Source organism: Coregonus lavaretus, assembly GCF_964263955.1.
Source record: "Coregonus lavaretus genome assembly, chromosome: 6".
Taxonomy (NCBI): domain Eukaryota; kingdom Metazoa; phylum Chordata; class Actinopteri; order Salmoniformes; family Salmonidae; genus Coregonus; species Coregonus lavaretus.
In genome coordinates, this window is record NC_139993.1 from 33363286 (window position 1) to 33383658 (window position 20373).

Consider the following 20373-nt stretch of genomic DNA (forward strand, 5'->3'; position numbering starts at 1 on the left):
TACCCATAACATGATGCAGACACCAAGAGTGGTACTCAGTGATGTGTTGTGTTGGATTTGCCCCAAACACAACAATTTGTATTCAGGACATAAAGTTAATTTCTTTCCCATGTTTTTTGCAATTTATTTTGCAATTAGTGCTTTATTGCAAACAGGATGTATGTTTTGGAATATTTTTATTATGTACAGGCTCACATTAAGGGAGTCAGGTTTCTGACCTCTCTATAGGCTGTCTCATCGTCGTCGGTGATCAGGCCTATAACCATTGTGTCGTCTGCAAACTTAATGATGGTGTTGGAGTCGTGCATGACCACGCAGCCGTGGGTGAACAGGGAGTATAGTGTTGAGGGTCAGCGTGGCGGTTGTGTTGTTCCCTACCCTCACCACCTGGGGCCAGCCCGTCAGGAAGTCCACGATACAGTTGCAGAGGGAGGTGTTCAGTCCCAGGGTCCATAGCTTAGTGATGAGCTTAGAGGGCACTATGGTGTTGAATGCTGAGCTGTAGTCATTGAATAGCATTCTCACGTAGGTGTTCCTTTTGTACAGGTGGGAAAGGGCAGTGTGGAGTGCAATAGAGATTGTGTCGACTTTGGATCTGTTGGCGCGGTATGCGAATTGGAGTGTATCCAGGGTTTCTGGGATGATGGTGTTGATGTGAGCCATGACCAGCCTTTTAAAGCATTTCATGGCTACAGATGTGAGTGCTACGGGGTGGTAGTCATTTAGGCAGGTTACCTTGGTGTTCTTGGGCACAGGGACTATGGTGGTCTGCTTGAAACATGTAGGCATTACAGACTGGGTCAGGGAGTGGTTGAAAATGTCACTGAAGACACTTGCCAGCTGGTCAGATCATGCTTTGAGTATCTGGCCCAGCGGCCTTCTGAATGTTAACCTGTTTAAAGGTCTTACTCACATCGGCTACGGAGAGCATGATCACACAGTCGTCCGGAACAGCTGGTGCTCTCGAAGTGAGCATAGATAGCATTTAACTCGTCTGGTAGGCTCACGTCACTGGGCAGCTCACGGCTGGGTTTCCCTTTGTAATCCGTGATAGTTTGCAAACCCTGCCACATTCAACGAGCGTCAGAGCCTGTGTAGTAGGATTCGATCTTAGTCCTGTATTGACGCTTTGCCTGTTTGATGGTTTGTTTTAGGGCATAGCAGGATTTCTTATAAGGGTCTGGATTAGTGTCCCGCTCCTTGAAAGCGGCAGCTCTAGAATTTAGTTCAGTGTGGATGTTGCCTGTAATCCATGGCTTCTGGTTGGGATATGTACGTACGGTCACTGTGGGGACGACCTCATTGATGCACTTATTAATGAAGCCGGTGACTCATGTGGTATACTCCTCAATGCTATCGGATTAATCCCGGAACATATTCCAGTCTGTGCTAGCAAAACAGTCCTGTAGTTTAGCATCCGCTTCACCGGACCACTTCTGTATTGAGCGTGTCACTGGTACTTCCTGTTTCAGTTTTTGCTTATAAGCAGGAATCTTGAGGATAGAGTTATGGTCAGATTTTCCAAATGGAGGGCAAGGGAGAGCTTTGTGCGCATCTCTGTGTGTGGAGTTAAGGTGATCTAGAGTTTTTTTTCCCGTAGTTGCACATGTGACATACTGGTAGAAATGAGGTAAAACTGATTTTAGTTTTCCTGCATTTAAGTCCCCGGCCACTAGGAGTGCCACATCTGGATGAGCATTTTCTTGTTTGCTTCTGACATACAGCTCGGTAAGTGCGGTCTTAGTGCCAGCATCGGTTTGTGGTGGTAAATAGACAGCTACGAAGAATATAGATGAAAACTCTCTTGGTAAATAGTGTGGTCTACAGTTTATCATGAGGTACTCTAACTCAGGCGAGCAAAACCTTGAGACTTCCTTAATATTAGAGCACACCAACTGTTGTTAATAAAGAGATATAGAACACCGCCCAATCTTACCGGACACTGCTGTTCTGTCTTGTCGATGCACGGAAAACCCAGGTTACTGTATATTATCCATGTCCTTGTTTATTGTGGGTAGCTTAATGGTTAAGAGCATTGTGCCAGTAACCGAAAGGTCGCTGGTTCTAATCCCCGAGCCGACTAGGTGAAAAATCTGTTGATGTGCCCTTGAGCAAGGCACTTAACCCTAATTGCTCCTGTAAGTTGCTCTGGATAAGAGCGTCTGCTAAATGACCAATTTATTTATTCTCCAGTGATTGCACGTTCGCCAGTAGAACGGAGGGTAGAGGCAGATTATCCATTCGCCGTTGCAGTCTCGCCAGGCATCCGGCTCGTCAACCCCTGGAGCGGCATCTCCTCTTCTTATGATTTACAGGGATTTGGGCCTGGTCCGGGAAGAACAGTATATCCTTCGCGTACGACTCATTAAAGAAAACAGAACTAGTCCAGATCGAGGTGAGTAATCGCTGTTCTGATGTCCAGAAGCTCTTTTCGGTCATAGGAAACGATGGCAGAAACATTATGTACAAAAAATGTTAAATACAGCACAAAAACACACACAAAATAGCACAATTGGTCAGGAGCCCATAGAACGGCGGCAATCCCCTCTGGTGCCATTCTAATAAAGCAGCATTCTACAGCAGCATTCTAGAATTATTTTGGGGTCTAAAGGGTTAATTATTGTTTCCACTTCCCATGTGAAGCCCACTGGTGTTGATAGGGTTAATTGTTTTCTGGATTTTATTTGGATTTTTGCACTGTTGTGTTGTATTAACTATTTGTGAGCCCAGTATAAGTAGGAAGGGGAAACAGTAATTAAAGGGAAAGTCATACTCAAATGACACACACTTCAACAACAGGAGATAACTACCTGGTGTTGATAGGGTTAGTGTATATTTTCCGAGCTGCTGGAAGGAGAGACAAGGAAGATGTGTCTATCCTCGGCTTCTTCTCTCCAAGCTGAGACCTTGAAACTGAGATATCCCTTTCATTCTCAAAACAAGGTTCTGGGCGTACTGCCAAATTGTAGATACTGATAGTGAGGATTCCTCTCAGGCACATTCAATCAGTCAGACCATGCTGTCCTTCAAAAACCTACACAGAAAAGGAGACCAATCAGAAAACGAGACCTTGATGGGGGCCCCTCAGGGGTACGTGCTTAGTCCCCTCCTATACCCCCTGTTCACCCACGGCTGCGTAGCAGTGCACGACTCCAACACCATCATTAAGTTTGCCGACGAAACGACGGTGTAGGCCTGATCACTGACGACGATGATGGCAGTGTGGTGTCAGGACAGCAACCTCCCCCTCAACGTGGGCAAGATAAAGGAGCTGATCGTAGACTACAGGAAACGGAGGGCCAAGCACGCCCCCATCCACATCGACAGGGCTGTAGTGGAGCAGGTCGAGAGCTTCAAGTTCCTCGGTGTCCACATCACTAAGGGCATATCATGGTCCAAACACACCAACACAGTCGTGAAGAGGGCACGATAATGCCTCTTCCCCCTCAGGTGGCTGAAAAGATTTGACATGGTCCTCAGATCCTCAAAAAGTTATACAGCTGCACCATTGAGAGCATCTTGGCTGGCTGTATCAATGCTTGGTATAGCAACTGCTCGGCATCCGACCGGAAGGCGCTACAGAGGGTAGTGCGTACGGCCCAGTACATCACTGGGGCCGAGTTCCCTGCCATCCAGGACCTCTATTCCAGGCGATGTCAGAGGAAGGCCCTCAAAATTGTCAAAGACTCCAGCCACCTAAGTCATAGACTGTTCTCTCTGCTACCGCACAGGAAGGGTACCGGATCACCAAGTCTCCTGGGACCAAAATACTCCTGAACATCTTCTACCCCCAAGCCATAATACTGCTAAATAGTTAGCCAATACATACGAGAGGAGTGTATGTGGTAGGGAGATTAACCACAGTCAATAGTATTAATGTTCGTTTTAGTGAGAGGCCAGGGTTTTTAGTGACAGGCCATGCTGTCCTTCAACTGCACTGATATGAAAAACCTGCACAGGTTTGTATTTGTTTTTATTAGGGATCACCATTAGCTGCTGCCAAGGCATATGTATATATTCTTAAATCTCATTCCTTACTAGTTTTGTGTGTATTGGGTATATGTTGTGAAATTGTTAGATATTACTTGTTAGATATTACTGCACTGTCGGAGTTAGAAGCACAACCATTCCGCTACACCCGTTATAACATCTGCTAAACACGTGTATGTGACAAATAAAATTTGATTGGATTTGATTCTACCTGGATTATGTTTGAGAGGCTTCGTTTAAAGAACACCCTCTGTGTTCTGTTAGACAAGTAACTCTTTATCCACATTACAGCAGGGGGTGTAAAGCCATAACGCATATACGTTTTTCCAGCAGCAGACTATGATCGATAATCTCTGCTGGGCGCGCAATATCAAGTGCACCTATAGGCTATTTAGTGTGGTCTCAATCAAATGATCCATAGCCTATAGGCTATAGGCTACGAAGTGCATGCTCGAAGAAGCACAAAGTTACAGTATATTTCTAAGATAGCTGCTGGGATGGTATAAATAAAACCAGGCTGCATTATACACGGCAATGGATATTCCAACCCTGAGCCCCGGCCTGCTCTGCTCTTGCTGATCAACACTTTTTTTGTGTGCTGCCTAACCAATGCTGTGCTGTGTAGGTCTACAGGGGCAGTTCAGGAGGAGAGTCAAAGGCTTCTTCCGAATTGTTGTTTTGTTTAGGCCTAGTCCAAAAAATGCAATATCTTGCAGGCGGACTAGCCTATAGCCTATGTTCTGTTCAGTTCAGTTTGATTAGGAGAGCGCAAAGACGAGAAGGAGGACCGGAGGTCAACTTTGATAGCTTGCTACTACTATAATTGATTTTTGACCTCATAAAGTTATTGACCTCATAATAAGCCAGATTCGAGTAACTTACATTGTGGTGCTGAAACTTGAAGCAGCAGCTGATGCACAATCGGAAATGGACAGCTCATGGTGCTAAAAGTAGGCAAATTTATTTCAAGGTCTTCATTTTAATTAGACTCACCATTAGAGGGCTTTGTGTTGGAGCTTATTTCTTACAATTTAAGAAATAAGAGGTAGGCCTACCTGTTTAACAGAAAAATGTTTGCCCGTGCTACAGATGGCTATTTTGGTCCGCTTATACAGGACTAGTACAGGCCCAAAATTATATTTTCAAAAAAGTATATTTGTTTTACTTTATTTTTTATTAGGGTTTCTCAGGGGGTGCTGCAGTATCCCTAGTTCCCGCAGCTATGCCCACCCACCCTAAATAGCCTACCTCTGTGTCAGTGACTGTTAAGTTAAAAACAGGAGTAGAATTGATGGGGTATGAGAGAGTATGCCATAGGCCTACCTTTTATTAAAGAAAATTGCAAAAAGTACAGGCCTACCTGGTTTGTTTTTGTTATCTTGCATATAAAAAACAACAACTTGTTAGTGTGTGAGGGCTCTAACCTGCTACTCTCCCTCTGCTCCCTCTGAGGAAGAACGTCACGGAAAACATGACCTTCCTATCCTTTTTGTGTGTTGTGTGTTACTCTGTTGGTGGACATCCCAGCCACTTGGCAGTGTTGGCACAGCTACTTCCTACATGATGGGTAGGAGGTCATCACTTCTACTTAATATACAATCTATCAAATCAAGCAATTTTTTTGTATATATCAGCAGTTGTCACAAAGTGCTTTTACAGGAACTCGGCCTATACCAGAGAAACCCGGGACATACAAGGCACCACTGCTCCTGCCATATCTATCTCCCTATTTGATGTCATATCCTGTTCCTGTTTAAGCCAGCCGAGTGCAGGTGGGCTCTCCAGTCAACATGAGCTTCCTGCTGCTCTTGCCCCAAATACACACACAATATCATAATGATGCTATACAGCACTTTCAATAAATCAATCAATCAAAATTATTTTATGAAGCCCTTAGTGGCCAGATTGTTTTCCAGTTCATGGTGTGCATATGTATGTCAGACTGATGATTAATCAGACAGGATAGAGTACACCAAAATACATTCATGAATATGTTCATAGATAGATGGGCCAGATTATAACCATAAAGGCTATATAGGGTACACACACTTCAAGACCCATGGTCAGATTACTTTTCATAGATGGTAAGAAGTCAAAGTATGTGGCACAACTGTCTACAGATTCAACACATCAACTATTGTTTATTTATTTAGGATGTTGAAAGTAAAAGATTACAAAGAAGACACTACGTGAAATTTAGCCAAACAGGTTTAGAATAATTCTTCATGTATTTCAATGGGCATAGTTAGCTGGTTGTCTTTGTAGGAAGGGAGTGAGACGATCAAGTGACAGCGTCGCGAGTGAGCGAAGCACAATGTTGCTTCCAATCAACTCTGGTTTCTTGCCTGACAGACTAACTACTAAGTTTGCCAATGTTAGCTGATTAGTTATGAAGCTGGGACAGTTTCCAAATGAATACCATCGATAGAAACAAGACAAAACAACCAACTAGTTAGCTGGCTATGTAAACAAATATCACTGCGCGGGCATCTACCCTAACACGACAGCTAAGCTGTCAAATAATAGGAAAACGAGGCAATGTAAAGCCTATGAATATTTGTACATAGCAAACATGACAAACCATAATATAACAGATAAACAATTACTCTAATCTACATTTCGGTGGCTAGTTAGCTGGTTGACTGTATGGCTAGCTAGTGAAAGTGACAGCTGAGGTTGACGCTTTGCGAGCACAGCTTACCGCCACACAACTTTTATTTCCTGACAGACTAGCTAGCTAGCTATAGCAAGCAGCTTGGGCCGTTTCCATATGAATTACTTGATTGGAGTCCACCTGTGGTAAATTCAATTGATTGGACATGAATTGGAAAGGCACACACCTGTCTATATAAGGCCCCACTTTTGACAGTGCAAGTCAGAGCAAAAACCAAGCCATGAGGTCGAAGGAATTGTCCGTAGAGCTCTGAGACAGCATTGTGTCGAGGCACAGATCTGGGGAAGGGTACCAAAACATTTCTGCAGCATTGAAGGTCCCCAGGAACACAGTGGCCTCCATCATTCTTAAATGGAAGAAGTTTGGAACCACCAAGACTCTTCCTAGAGCTGGCCACCCGGCCAAACTAAGCAATCGGGGGAGAAGGGCCTTGGTCAGGGAGGTGACCAAGAACTCGATGATCACTCTGACAGAGCTCCAGAGTTCCTCTGTGGAGATGGAAGAACCTTCCAGAAGGACAACCATCTCTGCAGCCTTTATGGTAGAGTGGCCAGACGGAAGCCACTCCTCAGTTAAAAGGCATATGACAGCCCGCTTGGAGTTTGCCAAAAGACGCCTAAAGGACTCTCAGACCATGAGAAAAAAGATTCTGAATGCCAAGCTTCACGTCTGGAGGAAACCTGGCACCATCCCTACGGTGAAGCATGGTGGTGACAGCATCATGCTGTGGGGATGTTTTTAAGCGGCAGAGACTGGGAGACTAGTCAGGATCGAGGGAAAGATGATTGGAGCAAAGTACAGAGAGATCCTTGATGAAAACCTGCTCCAGAGCGCTCAGGACCTCAGATTGGGGCGAAGGTTCACCTACCAACAAGACAACGACCCTAAGCACACAGCCAAGAAAATGCAGAAGTGACTTCAGGACAAGTCTCTGAATGTCCATGAGTGGCCCAGCCAGAATACTTTCAGAATGCACTGTTTATCTGCTGTTATTTATTTCAATCACCTAGATATCATCATTGCTTTCAAAGTGCAAGGATGTGTCCGAATCCGTATCACCAACCAAAATAGATACAGCCTCTTCCACAGTGAAAAGTCGTGGCCGCAGGCCTCCCAAGTGGTGCAGCGGTCTAAGGCACTGCATCGCAGTGCTTGAGGCGTCACTACAGCCCCGGGTTCCATCCCAGGCTGTGTTACAGCCGGCCATGACCGGGAGAACCATGAGGCGGCTTACAATTGGCCCAGCGTCGTCTGGGTTAGGGGAGGGTTTGGCCGGCCGGGATGTCCTTGTCCCATCGCGCTCTAGCAACTCCTTGTGGTGGGCCGGGCGTCAGTAAGCTGACTTCGGTCGCCAGTTGTACGGTGTTTCCTCCGACATATTGGTGCGGCTGGCTTCCGGGTTAAGCGAGCAGTGTGTCAAGAAGCAGTGCGGCTTGGCAGGGTCGTGTTTCGAGGACGCATGGCTCTCAACCTTCGCCTCTCCCGAGTCCGTACAGGAGTTGCAGCGATGGGACAAGACTGTAACTACCAATTAGGGAGAAAAAGGGGTAGAAGTACAAATAAAAAATAATATATATATATATACACAGTACCAGTCAAAATGTTGGACACACCCACTCATTCAAGGGTTTTTCTTTATTTGTCAAAATTTTTACATTGTAGAATAATAGTAGTAACCCAAAAACTGTTAAACAAATCAAAATATATTTTATATTTGAAATTCTTCAAATAGCCACCCTTTGCCTTGATAACAGCTTTGCACACTCTTGGCATTCTCTCAACCAGCTTCATGAGGTAGTCATCTGGAATGCATTTCAATTAACAGGTGTGCCTTCTTAAAAGTTAATTTGTGGAATTTATTTCCTTCTTAATGCATTTGAGCCAATCAGTTGTGTTGTGACAAGGTAGTGGGGGTATACAGAAGATAGCCCTATTTGGTAAAAGACCAAGTCCATATTATGGCAAAAACAGCTCAAATAAGCAAAGAGAAACAACAGTCCATCATTACTTTAAGACATGAAGGTCAGTCAATCCGGAAAATGTAAAGAACTTTGAAAGTTTCTTCAAGTGCAATCGCAAAAACCATCAAGCACTATGATGAAACTGGCTCTCATGAGGACCGCCACAGGAATGGAAGACCCAGAGTTACCTCTGCTGCAGAGGATAAGTTCATTAGAGTTACCAGCCTCAGAAATTGCAGCCCAAATAGTTCAAGTAACAGACACATCTCAACATCAACTGTTCAGAGGGGACTGTGTGAATCAGGCCTTCACTGTCGAATTGCTGCAAAGAAACCATTGCGGCATGTGTAGTTCCCACCGTAAAGCATGGAGGAGGAGGTGTTATGGTGTGGGGGTACTTTGCTGGTGACACCGTCTGTGATTTATTTAGAATTCAAGGCACACTTAACCAGCATGGCTACCACAGCATTCTGCAGCGATACGCCATCCCATCTGGTTTGGACTTAGTGGGACTATCATTTGTTTTTCAACAGGACAATGACCCAACACACCTCCAGGCTGTGTAAGGGCTATTTTAACAAGAAGGAGAGTGATGGAGTGCTGCATCATATGACCTGGCCTCCACAATCCCCCGACCTCAACCTAATTGAGATGATTTGGGATGAGTCGGACCGCAGAGTGAAGGAAAAGCAGCCAACAAGTGCTCAGCATATGTGGGAACTCCTTCAAGACTGTTGGAAAAGCATTCCAGGTGAAGCTGGTCGAGAGAATGCCAAGAGTGTGCAAAGCTGTCATCAAGGCAAAGGGTGGCTATTTGAAGAATCTCAAATATAAAATATATTTTGATTTGTTTAACACTTTTATGGTTACTACATGATTCCATATGTGTTATTTCATAGTTTTGATGTCTTCACTATTATTCTACAATGTAAAAAATAGTAAAAATAAAAATAAACCCTTGAATGAGTAGGTGTGTCCAAACTTTTGACTGGTACTGTATATATATAATTTTTTTATAGTCGTGGCCGCTTTGGCGCGATCATTTTGAGTAATGAAGTGAAAAACCCCTGTTAAAAAGTCAAATGACAGCATACCCCTGTTCAGCCACGTGAATACGACAACAGGTTGTTAACTAATTCATTTTGCTATATTGACACATATATTATTGTTAGAAAAACTAGGCCGTTTGCGGCAGGTAGCCTAGCGGTTAAGACCGTTGGGCCAATTACCAAAAGGTCACTGGTTCGAATCCCTGAGCTGGCAAGGTGGGGAAAAATCTGCTGTTCTGCCGTTGAGCAAGGCAGTTAACCTCCAACAGGCGCCGATGACGTGGACATCAATTAAGGCAGCCCCCAAAACCTCTCTGATTCAGAGGGGTTGGGTTAAATGCTGAAGACACATTTTGGTTGAATGCATTCAGTTGTGCAACTGACTAGGTCTCCCCTTTCCCCTATAGTATTTTAAAGAAAGGCCATAAATGGCCGCTATGGGTTCTAAAGAGTAGGGAAAGCTCACCCAAATGTCCTTACCCTGTAAGCAGTCTATGGACAAGGTATGAGTTGCATCCCCTTTTTTCAAAACAGCCTCAATTCGTCGTGGCATGGACTCTACAAGGTGTTGAAAGCGTTCCACATGGATGATGGCCCATGTTGACTCCAATGCTTTCCAAGGTTGTGTCAAGTTGGCTGGATGTCCTTTGGGTGGTGGACCATTCTTGATATACAGGGGAAACTGTTGAGCGTGAAAACCCCAGCAGCGTTGCAGTTCTTGACACACTCAAACCGGTGCACCTGGCACCTACTACCATAACCCGTTCAAAGGAACTTCAATTTTGTCTTGCCCATTCACCCTCTGAATTGCACACGTACACAATCCATGTCTCAATTGTATCAAGGCTTAAAAAGCCTTCTTTAACCTGTCTCCTCCCCTTCACCTACACAGATTGAAGTGGATTTAACAAGTCATATCAATAAAAGATCATAGCTTTCACCTGGATTCACCTGGTCAGTCTATGTCATGGAAAGAGCAGGTGTTCCTAATGTTATGTATACTCAGTGTATTAGCATTTTTTGCGCTTCATGTCAGAAGCTGTCTGTTTTTCCTATGCTTCATGTTTCCTGTTGTAACTTGTAATAAACCAGATTGATTTTTGATTGACTTTATCTGCAACTGCTCTTCTCTTTAATTTAAATACAGCATTTAATAGCAGAGTATTTCAATGTAATTTGGGGAGTAGCAGGTTTAATGTAGCCCCATATAAGGTCCGTGTGGCAGCCTACATCTAGCCACAATTTTGAAAAGGGGACCTAGGCAGGAACTCAGGTGGGAACTCAGCCTTACCTTTGTGCAGTATGTAGGCCAGACCTTTTTATTTTACAATCGTTTGGAACTATATGTCCCAGATCTGGGCCACACCTTTTAGAATTAAACATTTTACAGAGTGTGTGCCAGATCTGGGCCGCTCCTTTTTAATCTGATGGTGATGCAGTATTTGACCCAGGCATATGGTCCAGAAAAACACAAAGTATGTGGCCCAAAGCTGCACCGGAGTAATTTTGCGAACTTGGGAACAGGAGAAAAGGTGAAGGGGCCATTGATTTTAAGCAGTTAACTTGAGATGCATCTCCTGTCAAACTCAAACACAAAGCAGCATTCTGTGAGAAGGACCACCATTTATTCTAGTGGTGATGAATCCTCCATGACATGAGTTTTCCAGTTGCCAATTAAATTAAGACCTTATAAAGTAGTGGGCATTCAGTAAAGCTCTTGACAGAATATGTTTTTTCTTAATTGGCAGGTAGTAGGCCTATCATACAAACAAAGAGAAATACTGTAACGGGCCTGCCTAACCCTTTTCTGGGATACACCCAACCTTGTCCCAGGACATTACAGGATCCATGATGACTAACCACAGAAGGCGGTATGACATCACCAACCCTGCCAGGAATCATTTGCTAGTTGTTCCTCACGCTTAGCAAGTTGCTTCGAATACTGTATGATTTCATGAAAGGAGCAAAAACTACTTTAGACCGTTGAGTTATTTGCAACCAGGGAGAAACACAAAAGTGTCTGACCAGTCTGAAACAATGTCTTTCATCCCAGGACAACCAGTTACTGCTGTTGTGGTAAGTTTTGGAACGATACTCTTCATTCAATAGCTATGGCATCCATTGTCCAGGCCTAAAATCCTTCAAGCAGTGCCTCGATGCAAACTATAAAAATGTACCTAAAGTATTTAGTCAAAAAATGTCGGTTTCACATTGTAGTATTACTGTTTACAATCGTGAATGTGACATTGTGTTCATGCTTGCTTGCTTGCTTCTACTCTTGACAATGTAACTTTGCGAATTTACCCAGCAAAACATGTTCGAAACATTGCTGTTCGATAATCCAACTACCTATATAACGTTACGTTTTACTCCTTTCTCTGTTTGTTGTCAGTCTTCTTTCTTTCAAATTGAATTAACTGCTGTTGCTATCTTGCTAACAGTTTAGGAGCATTTCATTTAATGGGCTAACGTTATGTATTTCATTTTCATATGCGCAATCTAGTATTAACCTAAAGTAAATTAATCTACCTAGCTAGCTAATGTTACACTGTTCTGTCTTGGCAACCTTTTATTTATTTAGGAGCATCTCTGCATTATGGATAGCAGCTAGCATTAGCCAACTTGTTCGCTATGCTACATGGATGAAAGTGAAGCGTTTCAGAGAAAGGCGTCACCAACCTACCTGAGACAACTTGGGTACAAGTCTACTCCTCCCATACACAACTGGCGGACTGGTTCCGGACCCAGAACGGGGTCAATACGGAGTGCAGGTCGTTTTTTTACTCGGTTGGGCTTCAACCCCTGTTATCATATAAACACAAATAAGACATGGAAGAATGCAAAGAATTGCAGGAAAAAATAGTACTTGAGTACCCCTGGCCTACTCTACTGACACAGCCATTGAAGTGACTTGTTCAATACTGTGTCATTCATGAAAGGCCACATGCATAAGTACAGTGAAATGCTTAACTTGCAAGATCTACCCAACAATGCAGTAATCAATATCAAAATAGTATATTTAATAAAACATGTTGAGGTAATCTGAAGATATTTCACCCCATGCTTCCTGAAGCACCTCCCACAAGTTGGATTGGCTTGGCTTGATGGTTACTTCTTATGTACCATATGGTCAAGCTGCTCCCACAACAGCTCAATAGGGTTGAGATCCGGTGACTGTGCTGGCCACTCCATTATAGACAGAATACCAGCTGACTGCTTCTTCCCTAAATATTTATTGCAAAGTTTGGAGCTGTGCTTTGGGTCATTATCCTATAATAATATAATAATATATAATAATAATATAATAATAATAATATGCCATTTAGCAGACGCTTTATCCAAAGCGACTTACAGTCATGCGTGCATAATTTTTTTTGTGTACGTGTGGTCCCGGGGATCGAACCCACTACCTTGGCGTTACAAGCGCCGTGCTCTACCAGCTGAGCTACAGAGGACCACCAATCAAGCGCCGCCCACAGGGTATGTATGGCATGGCGTTGCAAAATGGAGTGATAGCCTTCCTTCTTTAAGATCCCTTTTACCCTGTACAAATCTCCCACTTTACCACCACCAAAGCACCCCCAGACCATCACATTGCCTCCACCATGCTTGACAGATGGCATCAAGCACTCCTCCAGCATCTTTTCATTTGGTCTGCGTCTCACAAATGTTATTCTTTGTGATCCGAACACCTCAAACTTCGATTTGTCTGTCCATAACACTTTTTTCCAATCTTCCTCTGTCCAGTGTCTGTGTTATTTTGCCCATCTTAATCTTTTATTTTTATTGGCCAGTCTGAGATATGGCTTTTTCTTTGCAACTCTGCATAGAAGGTCAGCATCCCGGAGTCACCTCTTCACTGTTGACGTTGAGACTGGTGTTTTGCGGGTACTATTTAATGAAGCTGCCAGTTGAGGACCTGTGAGGCGTCTGTTTCTCAAACTAGACACTCTAATGTATTTGTCCTCATGCTCAGTTGTGCACCGGGGCCTCCCACTCCTCTTTCTATTCTGGTTAGAGCCAGTTTGTGCTGTTCTGTGAAGGGAGTAGTACACAGCGTTGTACGAGATCTTCAGTTTCTTGGCAATTTCTCGCATGGAATAGCCTTCATTTCTCAGAACAAGAATAGACTGACGAGTTTTAGAAGAAAGTTATTTGTTTCTGGCGATTTTGAGCCTGTAATCAAACCCACAATTGCTGATGCTCCAGATACTCAACTAGTCTCAAGAATGCCAGTTTTATTGCTTCTTTAATCAGCACAACAGTTTCAGCTGTGCTAACATAGTTGCAAAAGGGTTTTCTAATGATCAATTAGCCTTTTAAATTGATAAACTTGGATTAGCAAACACAACGTGCCATTGGAACACAGGACTGATGGTTGCTGATAATGGGCCAATGTACGCCTATGTAGATATTCCATAAAGAATCAGCCGTTTCCAGCTACAATAGCCATTTACAACATTAACAGTGTCTACACTGTATTTCTGATCAATTTGATGTTATTTTAATGGACAAAAAAATTGCTTTTCTTTAGTAAACAAGGACATTTCTAAGTGACCCCAAACTTTTGAACGGTAGTATATATATATATATATATATATATATATATATATATATATATATATTATATTTACCATTCATTTCTGTTGGGCAGAAAATAATCTGAAACACAACCAAAACAAACAGCAATGCGTCCAACAAATGTGTTGAGTCACAATCTTGATGTAGTCATTGCATGCTATGAATATGGGACAAATACTTAACTTTTTACTACTTTAATACAAATATAAGTGAATTGGGCCCAATACTTTTGGTCCCCTAAAATGGGGGGGGACTATGTACAAAAAGTGCTGTAAATTCTAAACGGTTCACCTGATATGGATGAAAACACCCTCAAATTAACAGTTTGCACTTTAACCTGCACTTTAGTCATTGTATCATTTCAAATACAAAGTGCTGGAGTACAGAGTCAAAGCAACAAAAAATGTCACTGTCCCAATACTTTTGGACCTCACAGTATGTGCATGTAGGCGGGTGATTAGGAGAAAGTGACTGGTAGCAGGATAAATAATAATAATAATAATAATAGTAAACAGTATGGCAGAAGCATACGTGGTGGGTGGGTGGGTTTGTATCTAAGTGTGAGGGTGTTAGTGTGAGTCAGTGTAGGCATGATAGGCATGTAAACAGGGCTGACAAGTGACTGGTAGCAGGAATATATAAAATACTTATAGTAATATACCAGTGGTAGTACACTGAGTATACCAAACATTAGGAACACCTTCCTAATATTGAGTTGCACCCCCCCCCCCCCCCCCCCCCCCACACACACACACACACACACACACACCTTTGCCTTCAGAACAGCCTCAGTTCGTCTGGGCATGGACTGTACAAGGTGTCGAAAGTGTTCCACAGGGATGCTGGCCCATGTTGACTCCAATGCTTCCCACAGTTGTCAAGTTGGCTGGATGTCCTTTGGGTGGTGGACCATTCTTGATACACACAGGAAACTGAGCGTGAAAAACCCAGCAGCGTTACAGTTGTTGACACAAACCGATGCGACTGGCACCACTACCATACCCCGTTCAAAGGCACTTAAATATTTTGTCTTGCCCGTTCACCCTCTGAATGGCACACATACACAATCCATGTCTCAATTGTCTCAAGGCTTAAAAATCATTATTCAACCTGTCTCCTTCCCTTCATCTACACTGATGTGAAGTGGATTTAACAAGTGACATCAATAAAGGATCATAGCTTTCACCTGGATTCACCTGTTCAGTCTATGTAATGGAAAGAGCAGGTATTCTTAATGTTTTGTATACTCAGTGTATATATATGTGAACAGGAGTAAAAGTGACCAGCAGCAGGATACAGTGGATAGGTACTAATGGTAATGGCAATCAATAATACTTTTTGCAGCAGCTTAGGTGTGAGGGGGAGCAGTAGTAGTTAGCCATTTAACAGTTTTATGGCCAGGGGATAGAAGCTGTTTAGGAGTCTGTTGGTCTGAGCCTTGATGCACCAGTACCGTCTGCAGGATGGGAGTATGGAGAACAGTCCATCTCTCGGGTAGCTGGAGTCTTTGGCAATTTGTCTGGCCTTTCTCAGACACCGCCTGGCATGTAAGCCCTGGTTGGCTGGGAGCTCACCACTAGTGACGCGCTGGGCCGTCCGCACCACCCTCTGTAGGGCCTTCTGGTCGGGAGTGGTGCAGTTGCCATAGCAGACGGTGATACAACCAGTCAGGATGCTTTCAATGGGATGCCTCGCAACACTGTTTATTCCTAACATCAGCGAGAAATATGAGTCATGGAGTAATTGCCTAGTAGCCTAGTGACATAATTATGTATTTTAGCTATTTACATTCTATTTGATTACAGTATGACACAGGCTACACACACCAATCTTATTTAGTTGCATGATTTAGTATGTGTTGCCCACTCTTATGCAACAGCTATCTTCCACACACTCTATAAGTTGAATGCCATAGTATGCTGCTGTTTTCTGGTTGATCTTTATATTTGACAAATCTGGTGTCAGTCATGTGAACAATGGGTTACACAGATACTTTGGGTTGATCTTTCCATTAATATGATCAGCCTGCGTTATACATTTCCATGAGGGTTTCCATGTTCTCGTCACCAAGAACTTCAGATCCACTGATTGATTGTTGACCATGTTGACCACTGAGTGCAGTGGTTTGAAGAACTTTGAACCACTGACACTATGAACCACACTACTGAGGCTCCTCTTATTCACCATCACACAGACTGGCTTTGTGCTGTAAAGAGCAGTGAGCTGGATGTGCCAGAATCCTCCATCTGCTCTAATGAGAGGGCAGCTGTCTGAGGACCATGGGGATAGCTAGACTGAGAAAAGATCTGTGTCTCCAGTCAGTTGGGGCAGAGGGTTTCCCTTTCAGTCGGTCACTCGACATCACACAACAGTGGGATTCTCTTTGTTCCTTTGGGGAACTACAGCCGATTCATAACCGTAGTGTTCTACATTCTTAAAGGGAACACAGTGCTCACCAATCAATTTTACATTCTATTCATTTACCACATTTTTATTATTGCAATGGTAGAATGGGAATACGAACAAATACTTGGTGGTTGTTGAAGTTATGAATTCTTTCCTCTCCAAGCTCAACGACCAATTTTCATGTGTTTTACAGCAACGGATAGAGATCCGCAAACTCCGCCAGGGTGAACACTTGATCCTGGGTTTCAGCATTGGAGGAGGAATAGACCAAGACCCTGGCCAGAACCCCTTCTCTGAAGACAAGTCAGACAAGGTACGGGTAAAACATAAAAAAATACTCTCCCTGTCAGTTCTCAGTGAGCTCAGTTCTGGCAAAATGCCATTAACATCAGAGAGGCAGGTCTGAACTGATCAACTGTAGCCTCGGGTAGCAACACTGCAGACCCAGATAGCTCATCTCATACAATAGCATATATTACTCAAATAGTGACATTTTATAGTTCTATCATCAAACCAGTTTATATAGAATTGATGCTAGTTAATATATTTTATATGTAGATGCATAGACTTTCATATCTATTTTAATATACATTTCTCTTTTGCAGTTTTTATGTTTTTCTGTGTTGTATCTGTGTGTCTGTGTGATCACAGGGCATCTATGTGACACGGGTGACACCAGAGGGACCAGCAGAAGTTGCAGGCTTGATGATGGGAGACAAAGTAATGCAGGTAAACTTTTAAATATTTGTAGATGTTTCAAACTTTTGGCCTCAAGATACATTTACTTTTACCTAGTCTCTCGTGGACAAACTACATAAACATACATTTGACCACGAGCAGCACCGCAGATATTGAGGTGAGCAAGATGCAATACTTCGCTCTCACACAGTATCTGCGCATGTGCATGGGTTCGATTCACGCTGTTACAGCGTGGTAGCCAGGGCACCAAAACAGCTGAGAAGTTAAGCCTCACACTTCAACACTCTTAGTTGTTGCGGAAATGTACCCACTATGCTGTTTACTTTCTGCATCTATGTCATATCACTGAATCTACCTTTAACTAAGATTACCTTTTACTTTATTGATGAATTTCCACAAGGTGGCAACATTTACTCAGTTTCAGTTGTGATTGGACTTTGCCTAGTGACTGTAAAAGACCAGTACACTATTCTATCCTGATATTATACTTACCTCACATCAGGAATAATAACTACTGTAAAGAAGACCTTTATCAGAATATTATAATTATTGATGTCTCTCTCCACCAGGTGAATGGATGGGATATGACCATGGTGACACACGATCAGGCACGCAAACGGCTGACGAAGAAGAACGAAGATGTCGTGCGGCTACTGGTGACCAGGAAATCACTGGAGCAGGCTGTCAGACATTCTATGATGTAATGACTCCAAACAGTAGCAGCGGCTTGGTGACCTCATTGTCTTTCGACAGTTGGCGTCCCTCCTATGCAACGCTAGTCCTTTCGTGCAGAAGGAGTTTGCTATCTGACGTAAGACAATGCCAGTGACCGAGAGCACAGTATTCCAAAGCTTTTCTCGCATACTGTAAGGTTGGGGTGAATTCCATATAAATTCTGTCAATGTATGAGGTAGAAAGAAAATGCTATTCAAGAATAGAAAATTGCCATTTATTTTCCTACAAGGATTTTTCACTTCCTGAATTGATGGAGTTGAAATGGAATTGATTACAGTCCTACTCACATTTTCCCAATTCAAACATGGTACAACCCTTTTATAACATCGCTATAGAATCAATATGGTGCTAGTTATTGGGATCATTAATGCCTTTACTAGCTGACATGAGCATGACTTATTAAGTAATTAGTACATTTCATTACAGTTTATGATCTGTCATTTTATGTTTTCAAGTCAACGTCTTTACAAGCCAAAGGAAAACAGTGCCAAGAAACTGTAGATTGAAAGAGGTTGCTTTGCAAACACATGCAGACAAAGCACATAGCATTTATCTGCTACAGTAATTTGTATGTATTCCATAGAGGCTTCCTGCTTATATGAATTATTATGTTTGAGTTTAATGTATGGCATTAATAACAATGTAACACTTAGTGCTTAACACTGCTTTGTGTTGGGGGAATTGGGCTTGGATTATATATTTTGGTATCTTTATCCATGCAGTGCATCTACCAAACTAACAAGCGCAGCCAAACTGCATACTTTATATTTCATTATACACTAATTGTACTTGTCTACCAAATACTGTAATATTGATTTGAGGATTGGACTTTTGTAGGTAGTGTAGCAGGAAGACAGTTACGTCTCATTCTCAACCATCTGGGTATAATTAATCTGGTGTTGCCATCATTGCCTGGAAATCAAGGCAAGAGTATAGTCAATTTTAAGTGCCTTCTTTCTCAGGTTCATATAGAGAAAGTGGCATGTTGGATTGTTAATTAGGTCGCTTGCTGGTTGATGTCAGACAGCTAATACACTTTAGTTGCATGCTGGACCAACGTTGAAGGATCAAATTAAATGAAAGAGACGTTTGAATACGCACAGCCTTAAATTAGACTCTAGTGATTGTACCGCTAAAACGTGATGGCGCCAATAGGGTTTTTGTATTCACGCTGTTTTCCATTCCTATATTGTTCAACGATATTGCATTTATCACTGCCTCAGCCATGTTTTACACAGCGATGCCTCACTGATTTAATCCAATTTTATCAATTCCTATTCAAATGGATCAAAGGTAAAGTGATATTGTAATGTGGATTACAATGGTACCTAATATACATACACGTCCTAGTATGTTCTACTAATGAAATATTTTGTATGGTTTTGTTTTTGTTAGAATTCTTTGAATTGGGAGATTATCATGATATACTGTATTGTTGGCAGAGTGACATAACTTAGTCTACACACAACTTTGTAAAGAATAAACACTTTAAAAGCCTGCCCAACCTTTTGATAAATGTAGCCTTGCATGAACATTTTCTATAATTACTCCAAGTATATGACGAAAACCTTTGATATTACTATTTTGGCAAATGATTGTATACTGGACACTTTCCGAATGTTCTTTAACATAAATCAAATTGAACTGAAAGATTGCTTTCTTTTTTGCGGTATTATGTGTTTGTCAGGCGCTTTACAAAATTAGCAGTTGTCACCTATAGACTGTCACCCATAGACTGTCACCCATAGGTCCCATAGGGTGATAGAGAAAATATAATATTTGGTTATAAGACATGAGCAGGGATATTACCTTCTCAGTGTGCGCTGTATGTTAGAAGAAATATCCCTGTTTTTGTGAAAGAATAAACCAACATCAGCTGAAACCATGAAGAGCAGCTGTTCTTCACAGATCCACAGCTGCTAATTAAATGGTGTTAGTGAGCATAAGTGTGAATGTTAGATTTGAAGCAATTGGAACATCTTGGTGTGTGCATAGATTCATGGTGTGTGTGGGAAGTTGCACAGCTTACCACCACCCGTCATCCACCATTGTATGTAGCATAGTAATCAATAGAAACGCATTGAATAACACATTTATAGATGGCAAAAGACAGTCAAACATTTAATCATAAGGAATAGGGTTTTGAAGTCTCTGTCCTATATCTAAGAGATATAAGTTTTATCTAATATTTTAGTTTTTTGGACACATTTGAACCCCTTTTTTTTTGTTGCCACAAAACTACTTCCATACTTCCATTCATTTTTTAAACTGATACCGG

At 42.4% G+C, this 20373-nt stretch overlaps 1 protein-coding gene across 1 annotated transcript; it reads left to right on the forward strand.

The window, feature by feature from the left end:
• The first annotated feature begins 11095 nt into the window (after positions 1-11095).
• Positions 11096-19593, forward strand: LOC311130581 (tax1-binding protein 3-like). Its single transcript, XM_084163351.1, has 4 exons — positions 11096-11750; positions 16855-16974; positions 17313-17390; positions 17930-19593. Exons 1-4 carry the CDS (start codon positions 11712-11714, stop codon positions 18062-18064), a joined length of 372 nt encoding a protein of 123 aa, XP_084019477.1. The 5' UTR covers positions 11096-11711; the 3' UTR covers positions 18065-19593.
• The last annotated feature ends 780 nt before the right edge of the window (positions 19594-20373 follow it).

Coding starts and splice junctions, on each gene's coding strand:
- LOC311130581 (XM_084163351.1), top strand. CDS start 11,712: ATGTCTTTCATCCCAGGACAACCAGTTACTGCTGTTGTG. Junction 16,975..17,312: donor CTGAAGACAAGTCAGACAAG/GTACGGGTAAAA, acceptor GTGTGATCACAG/GGCATCTATGTGACACGGGT. Junction 17,391..17,929: donor TGGGAGACAAAGTAATGCAG/GTAAACTTTTAA, acceptor TCTCTCCACCAG/GTGAATGGATGGGATATGAC.